This window comes from Myodes glareolus, chromosome 17, assembly GCF_982192425.1.
Source record: "Myodes glareolus chromosome 17, mMyoGla1.1, whole genome shotgun sequence".
NCBI lineage: Eukaryota > Metazoa > Chordata > Mammalia > Rodentia > Cricetidae > Myodes > Myodes glareolus.
Window position 1 is genome coordinate 67,848,326 of NC_142042.1, and position 8,968 is coordinate 67,857,293.

Consider the following 8,968-nt stretch of genomic DNA (forward strand, 5'->3'; position numbering starts at 1 on the left):
CTGCATCACCACAGACACCAAAATGTCTTTGCTGCTATTTCCACCCACGTGTGTGCGTGCGTGCGTACGTGCGTGCGTGTGTAGGTGGGTGTCAAAACACAACCTGCAGGAGCTGGTTCTCGTCTTCCACCATCATGTGGCACCTGGGGATTGAACTCAGGCTGTTGGGTTTAGCAGCAAGCTCCTCTACCTGCTGCTCTCTTCACCTCATCTTTTTTATTTTCAAGACAGGGTTTCTCTGTGTAGCCCTGGCTATCCTGGAACTCACTCTGTGGACCAGGCTGACCTCAAACTCACAGAGATCTGCCTGCCTTTGCTTCCTGAGTGCTGGGATTAAAGGCATGTGCCACCACTGCCCAGTTCACCTAATTTTTAGTTACCTTCTCCAGGGAAGGAACACAGAGAAGGGCTGATACACTGCAGAATCCTGCCTAGCCTCAATTTGTATAATGCTTTACAAAGGGAATTTACACAGGCCCTGCAATTCTCTTACCAACACTATAGGTGGGAATTACCAGACCGACTTTTTAGGTGAGAAACAGATTGGGGTTCACAGGGAAAGGACGTGGAGCAGGAATCCTTAGGGTCTTGGGCCTAAGGCTCCAGTCCGAGGTCTCCCACCTGGGATGTGGCAGGTTCTTGCTCCACTCTGAAATTCTGGCGGGAAAACATCTGGCTAACAAGAGCCCATCCACACTACACAGACGCTCACTCCATGAAGAAGTGCGCTCCTCAGCCCAGAAGCCAAAGGGAGGGAAGGCAACCTGGTTCCAAGGCACAGAGCCCCAAGAACTGTTCTCTTAGAGCAGACAGATAAGCATCTTGGCATCTGTTTTACCGAAGGCAGACCGATGTGGGCTACTGCAGAAAGCCAAAAGTTGATGTTGTCTGTGTGGCGGAAATGCAAGCCAGTTGCCTGAAAGGGAGAAAAGAGAGAATGGTCCTACAGTTCTCAGGGTTCCCTATGGGTGGAGCCCCGATGCCAGCTTAAAGATTCACGGGTGAAGGGTAGACAGAGCTAAAGGACCCCACCCTGTGTACCTCCTGCCCTATGGAACAGAAAAACATCTGAAAGCACCAGGACTGGGTGAGCCAGTAAGGCTTCCAAACTGGCATAGAATGCATGCATCTTAAGGCCCATGCAGCAGTACCCTCCCTGTCAGCAGAGCACCCGCCTGGCAGAGACACTAGTGAATACCCACGACTGTACTGCTTTCCAGCTGCCAAAGTGATCACGTACGGATTTTTAGGTTACGTGGTCACCATGCCCTCATGGCTGTGAGAAGGGGTATCTTAGGAGGGAGATGGCAGGGGATTCGTTACACTGTGCCCACCTGGTATCGCAGCTGTTCCACATCATAGATCTTCTTCAGGGGGACCACAGAGGGGGCAAAGCAGTGGCCCAGCTTGGCCAGCAGCACGCCATTCCGGAGGCTCTCCTCCAGCTCCACTGGGGAAGGAAGCTCCTCCTTCAAGCATACCTCCATCCAGCTGGGAGCAGAGAGTGGTTCTTAGGACCCACCCATCCCTCAAGTGACTTGACACACTATTCCTCCCTACCTAAATCCCCCTCTCTTCCTATTGCCTCACAGTTCTCAACTTTCCCCAAGCTGCTATAGATGCCTAACCAAGGCAATCCTTTGCCTTATTCACCCTGGAAAGACTCCCTGAGTCTCCCATACCTGCCTGCCTCCAGGGAGGTTTAACCAGACTGTAATGTAAGGTAAACCCTCACTCTGTCTGGCTACATACCTGACTCAAACCAAATGGAATCTGCCACTTCTCTCATTCTGCATGATTCTGAAAGATCGTGTCTGGTAGAATGGTCTGCACAGTTCACAGTTCAGTTCTGATAACAGGGGCTTTAGGGGCTCTGTGGGGGTCTTTGGGGGCTCTGTGGGTTTATGGATAAGGAACAGGGCACGGGACAGAAAAGCTGCACCTCTTAGAACTGGAGGTCACTTTCCAACCCATCTCCTTGGACAGCTGCCAGATTTGGTGAGCCGGTGATTCTGAGCATTTTACTGCTGGTGACGCTACTGGGCAAGCATAATGACTCCTTGGGTAGACTCTCCAGACACTGAGGTCTACAGATACGTTTCCAAAGAGAGCCAAGTATACCTTGCTCCAACTCTCCCTGCTGGACACCTGATTTCTTTGTTTGTTGATTTTTCAAGACAGTGTTTTTGTGTAAGAGGGTCTTCTTTCTATGTGTTGCTTTCATTGGTCAAATAAAAAAACTGCCTTGGCCTTTTGATAGGGCAAAACTTAGATAGGCAGGGAAGACAGGACTGGAGGCCAGACAGCCTGCCACTCCTCTTACAACAGTAGCGTTTGTCTGTGTAGCCCTAGCTGACCTGGAACTCCCTCCGTAGACCAGACTGACCTTGAACTCATAGACCTACATGCTTCAGCAGCACTGAGTGCTGGGATAAAAGGTGTGACCACCACACCCAGATGACACCTGATTTCTCATCTGCTCTACCTCACCTTCTTTTTGGAAAACAGTAAAATAGACTATTTTAGAAAGAAAAGAATAGAAAGAAAAGAGGGATGGCTCAGTGGTTAAGAGCACTGGCTGCTCTTCCAGAGGACTTGGGTCTGATTCTAGCAACCATATGGTGGCTCACAAGCATCTGTAACTCTAGTTCCAGGGGATCTGATTCCCTCTTCTGGTCTCCAAGGGCACCAGGCATACACATGGTACACAGACCTACATGCAGATAAAACACCCATACACATTCATTTTAATTAAATTTTTTAAAAAAATTTAATAGGCGGTGATGGCACATGCCTTTAATACCAGCACTTGGGCAGGAGGATCTCTGTGAGTTCAAGGTCAGCCTAATCTACAAAGCAAGTTTCAGCACAGCCCAGACTCTTACTCAGAGAAACCTTGTCTCAAAAAGAACAAGACAAAACAAAACAAATAATAATAATAAATAAAAATAAATTTTAAAAAAAATTAAAGGAAAGAAAAGGGGACCGGGGAAATGACTCAGCAGATCTGAGTGCTTGCTGCACAGGCATAGGGGCCTGAGTTCAAATCCCCTACACCTACATAAGACCCTAGGCATGGATGCAAGCAGTTGTAACCCCAGTACTATACGGGGAAGCAGGAAGATGGCTGGGGTGTGCTGTCCACTGGCCTAGCTCCAGGTTTAGTGAGAGACCTTGTCTTCAGGAAATGAAGTAGAGACTGACACACCAGGACATTTGACACCTCTTCTGATGTCCATACAGACGGAAACATACATACACCACACATAAAAACACACACGCACTATGTATTTGTCATGCCTCTCTTGGGTAAACTGAATCATAAAGTAACCAAATAACCCTCAGATGATGAAGTTCCTTCTGTGCTCTGTGTGGTCTGTAAGTGTGTGCAGGGACAAGTAACGCACATCTCACACATACGCAGAGGCCAAGAGTACACCAGCTGCCATCCTGCCCTTCTCGGCCCTGCTGCCCGGAGGCGGGGCCTCTCACTGAACCTGGAGCTGACTGACTAAGCTGCCACGCCATTTCTGAGGCTAAGCCATGCATAGCTATGCCTGGTTTTTCACATGAGTGCTGGGTCCTCAAGCTTGCATAGCTTTTACCTACTGAGCCATCTCCCCAGCTTGGGAAATCCTTTCTTAAGGAAGAATTTTGGCAACTAATTAATGAAGAAGACATGATAGCATTGGAAAATAGTCATTCTGTTTTCCATAATGTCCTGGGTTCTCTCTCTAGCACTGGAGGACAAAACAAACAAGCAAAGAACTAAGCAGTCACCCAGCATCCCCAGTAGTGGGTTCCAGTGAGGACCAACAAGTCATACAGTGAAAGCTAATGAGAAATCATGGGCTCGAGATCAGCATCATGTGAACTCCCACATCAGACTTAGCACTGCTAGAGGCACACAAGGAGATGCGTGTTCCCCTGGGAGGTACCATGTGATGCACATGCCACCAAGAAGTTTGCCACTGAACCTGAAACCAGTCAAGCCTTTAAGAACCAGCATCCATTGATAGGAAACTTGGGGTTTGGAGGCACAAGCTGAATGACATAAGAAGCAAATGAAGCCAGAATGTCAGAAAAGAGATCCAGTTTCTTGAAAAGGTCAGGGGCATAAGAAATAAACAGGGGAGAGGTGCTCCTGGCTGGTGCAGGCTGAAGAGGCAGTGTCACGTGCAAACATTTTAGAGTCTTCTTTTTGGGAGGGGATGGTAGTTTTGAGACAGTTTTTCTCTGTGTAGCCCAGGTTATTGTGGAACTCACTCGGAAGACCAGGCTGGCCTCGAACTCAGAGATCCACCTGCCTCTGCTTCCCAAGTGCTGAGATTAAAGGTGTGTGCCGCCACTGCCTGGCTAGAATCTCTTTTTAATTTAATAGATTTACTTCTTTTTAATTTAACATGTTCACTGTATGTATGCATTGTACACGGTACTCTGTTATATAAAGACAGATTTTTTTTTTCTTTTTAGACAATGCGTAAGACTGGAAAATGGCCTGGTTCCTGATTTCCCAAGGATTCAGTTAATTTAGCGGGGCATTATGACAGTGGGGTAGGCAAAGAGCTACCCAGACTGCAGAGTTATATATTATTGAAGGATATGGGGGAAAGAATGCAATGGTTGGGGTTGGCCTTAAAAGACAGAAAATGCTATTTTTCATTTCTGTCTTGTATTGAGACAGGGTTTCACGAAGTACAGACTGTCTCAGACTTGCTATACAGTAGAGGCTGACTCTGAACTCTGTGTGTGTGAGGGGGACCTGTTCATATGCGTACACATGTGCAAGTGTGTGCATATGCATGCAGAGGCCAGAGGTTGACATAAGGCATCTTCCTTGATTATTTCCCATCCTGTGTTTTTGAGGCAGGGTCTCTCACTTTCCCCACTGAACCTAGAGCTCACTAATTGCCGAGGGTGGCCAGTCAATTGACTCCATGGCTCTGCCTGCCTCTGTCTCCCCAGCACTGAGATTATAGGTATGCAAGCTTGGCATGACAAAACTATTCTAACTTGCCCTTTCCCACACCACAGCCCCTTGTCTGTCTGCATCTGCTCTGGAGAGAGATGCCTGGACTAGGAGAGGTAGGAAAGGTGGACCAAAAGGAGTCCATCTTCCTGGACCCTGCTCACCGCTTGGCTTCCTCCAGTCGGCACAGGTACTGATAAGCAACATTCTGCCGCCTCTGCTCATCCATCTCCTCAGCTGTGAGGCGTTCATCTGAAGTGTGAGGGGACACAGTCAGGGAACGCAGCCTGAGAGGATCCCAGCACCGACACTGGGAAGCTCACAACTACCTGTAACCAGCCAGCTTCAGAGGAACCGAGGCCCTCCTCTGCCGTCTGTGGACGCCCACATGCACAAGACACACACACACACACACACACACACACACACACACACACAGAGATACATGCACATAAATAAAAATAAAATAAATCTTAAGAATCAACAAGAACAAAAAAGACAGGAAGCTCAACTCTGAATCTGCTTTTGAACACTCTCCCTAGGCAGCCCCTTCTGGGCACAGAAGCACTCTCCATATCCCAGGTCTTTTTCCCAGTGTACTCAGCATCAGGGAGCATCCTTCTCTACCAGAGACATTTCCTTCTTTCTTCTGCAGTCATCTTCCTGTCTTTCTCTTCTTTCCCGAGTCTGCCTCAAGAAGGACCTTCAGTGCCACCAGCGGCTATCCAGAGCCTTCTGCATCTGGGAGGTTAGCTTTTACCCTTCATTAGGGGCTGACTTCTCCATGTGCTGCCGCAGGTGCACCCTGGACGCCTGGCTGACACAATCAGCGATTAAGCTCATTCATCCACTCAATACCTTTCTGTTGGGCCCTGGGCTAAAGAATCCCAACTCTTAAAAAAAAAATACAAGCCTAGTGTGGTGCATGCCTTTAACCCCAGCTCTGGGGAGAGAGAAGTAGACGGATCTCTGTGAGTTCAAGGCCAGCCTAGTCTACAGAGTCAGTTACAGGATAGTTAGGTCTACATAGTGAGACCCTGTCTTAAAAAAGAAAAGAACAGAAATATAAAGATGGGTGCTGGAGAGATGCTCTGCAGTTAAGACCACTGACTGCTCTTGCAAAGGATCTGGGTTCAATTCTCAACACCTATGTAGTAGCTCACATGTGTCTGTAACTCCAGTTCCAGGGATCTGATGCCCTCTTCTGGCCTTCACTGGCCCTAGGCATCCATGCAATGTAAAAGACATACATGCAGGCAAAAAACAGCATACATATTAAGAGAGAGAGAGGAGAGAGAGAAGGAAGGAGGGAGGGGAGGGAAAGAGAGAGAAGAAACACAGACAATTATGATGAGAGAAAACCATGTTAGTGAATAACTCCACCAAAGTGAGAGGGGCAATTATAGGCCATGAATAAGATCTCAGGTTAGCAGAGGAAGCAACTATTCTATCTGAGCGTTGTAGAATAGCAAGCAGGTTAAAGCAGGACAGGTGGCCCAACAGAGGATCCATACTACATGCTTAAGATTAAATGGAAGCACAAAGAGAATTTTAAAAGCTCACACAGGTAACATCACTATCTTTTTTTTTTTTTTGACAGGGTTTCTCTGTGTAACAGTCCTAGCTGTCCTGGAACTAGCTCTGTAGACCAGGCTGGCCTTGAACTCACAGAGATCTGCCTGCCCCTGCTTCCAAGTGCTGGGATTAAAGGCATGCGCCACCACCGCCCAGCACTATTCTTTTTTTTCTATACCCACTTTGAGGAAGAAAGTGATCTTCAAGTTAAACAAAATGTAGGTAACACTCTGACCTCCAAACTCAAGAACAGGGAATGCCTTAAATGGGACAGCATTCCTGTTCTGCCTTAGCCATGGTCTCGATCTCTCTGTTTTTCACGGGAACACAATACAAAATTAAACAGGGTGAGGAAAAGTTGCACGCACACTTTTAACAAATGAGCTCAGAGAACATCCAAGAGATGGCTTGGTCGATTTGTCTTTTACTGGTCCCAGTTATTTCTACTCTTCACCCGATTGCCTCATCTTGGATATCCTGCTCTATGATTTCAGGAAGGGCTGGACTTATTTGAATTGGCAGTTATAAAAGTTCAAACCCACAGCCACACACTTCCAAATACAGCTTTGAAAGTACTGGCCAACGGCAGAAAACTCATGAGTTCCTCTGAGGGAGTTTACAAGGAACAAGACTTGGCTGTTCAAGAATGGAAAATAAACCAGTAAGTGAGTGACTTCACCTCAGAGCTATGAGTTAGGGACTCAGTAAGATGGAATGGGCGGGGCCTGGAGCGCGCGCGTGTACACACACACACACTGTCTCAAAAAAAAAAAACCGCACAAAAAAACAGCCACCACAAAATGGTTTATGTTTCTAAGCAGCATTCCCTAATGAGATAGTTGGACACCGATGATTTTGGAGAAGGGGTAAAGAAAGCAGGTTTTGTTTTTCATTGCACTGATCCTTTCAACTCTTCCCAGGAACCTGGGTTTCTCTCTGAGAAAGCAAGTGTTGCAGGCAGCCCAAGTCAGAATGACCATGAACTCTTGACCTCCTGCTTCCACTTTCCAACTGCGGGAGCTGCCGGAGTGCGCCACCAAGCCGGCCCTCCAGGTTCTGCATTTTAAAACAAGGGGCCAGGTGATTAGGAACCAAAAAGTTTGAGAGGTATTGTCTCAATGCGGAATCCCAACCTCTGACACCTTTAGACAAATATGGGAATTGCAGGATGTTAAGGGGCCATCAAAATCGTCTACATTCCCTGACCCTGGGGCCCCAGAACCTGGGAAAAAGGGAGAGCTCCCTTCGAAGGTTCCCCTGCGCACACCGGCCCACTCCCCAGCAGCCCATAGCCCCTCCCGCGAAGGCCAAGCCCCACCAGCAGCACCCCCACTCCACCCTCCTGAGATCCCTGCCGCACTCACAGGCTGTCCGAGCCCGGCCTGCCGCGCACGATTCCATGTTCCTTCTCCTACCAGTTTTGAATCTCCCGCCTCTAGGACACCAGCACTCACCGCGGTCACACCGAGAGAGGACGCTTCCGGTCGTACCGCACGGAATCCTGGGTTTCGTAGTTTCTCAGGTGGGACGACTAGGGCTAGCCTTGGGGCAGGTCCTTGATTTACAGTTTCTGTAGGGCTCCTTCTACGCTCAGCTGGCCTTTTTAAAGAGTCCCTGCCGCTGCCCTTCCTTTCATTAACGTGTCCCACTTCCTATAGAATTCCTGGGACTCCCTGTACGCTAACGTGGTGTTATCCACAGGGGTATACATGCTCTCTAGAAAGTGCTGTTGTAACAAGTGATAGACACAAAATCAAAAAGCTTGGAGGTGAGTACCACACTGAGGGAGAGAACCATTGAGTGGAGGGCAGAGAGCTTTCCTAATGGAGGCTTTAGCTGATCTTGAGGCAAGACAGAAAACAGATCTAAATAGAAGGGCATGGGTTGGGAATGGTGTTGTGGAATATTGGTTGAAAATGTGTTACATTTGTTTACGCTATGGAACATTTGTTTAATGACGCAAAGATGTGTTGCATTCTTTTATATTGCATTTGTTTAATTCTGTGAAGCTGTGTTACTTTGTCTAAAACACCTGATTGGTGTAATAAAGAGCTGAAAGGCCAATAGCTAGCCAGGAGAAAGATAGACGGGGCTGGCAGGCAGAGAAAATAAATATGAGAAATCTAGGAAGAGATCTGGGAGCAAGAGAAGGAGATCTGGGAGCAAGAGAAGGAGAGACCACAACAAATCACAGAGTAAGAAGTAAAGAATGGTAGATAGAAAAGAGAAAGGGGGGCTGGGGAGATGGCTCAGAGGTTAAGAGCACTGGCTGTTCTTCCAGAGGTCCTGAGTTCAATTCCCAGCAACCACATGGTGGCTCACAACCATCTGTAAGGAGATCTGATGCCCTCCTCTGGCCTGCAGACATGCAGGCAGAACATTGTATAAATGAATAAATAAATCTTTACCAAAAAAAAAAAAAAA

At 47.7% G+C, this 8,968-nt stretch overlaps 1 protein-coding gene across 2 annotated transcripts in view; it reads right to left on the reverse strand.

The window, feature by feature from the left end:
• Positions 1-8,015, reverse strand: part of Iqgap3 (IQ motif containing GTPase activating protein 3) — a 44,679-nt gene extending 36,664 nt beyond the window's left edge. The window contains exons 1-4 of one of the 2 annotated variants that reach the window (XM_087897376.1): positions 7,909-8,015; positions 5,134-5,221; positions 1,335-1,491; positions 839-916 (exon numbers count right to left, since the gene is read on the reverse strand). In XM_087897376.1, the coding sequence (XP_087753502.1) occupies positions 839-916; positions 1,335-1,491; positions 5,134-5,221; positions 7,909-7,945 (360 nt within the window). In that variant the 5' untranslated portion in view covers positions 7,946-8,015. The remainder of the gene's footprint in view (positions 1-838; positions 917-1,334; positions 1,492-5,133; positions 5,222-7,908) is intronic. The other variant, XM_087897377.1, reaches the window with a different exon arrangement.
• Between the last annotated feature and the right edge of the window lie 953 nt (positions 8,016-8,968).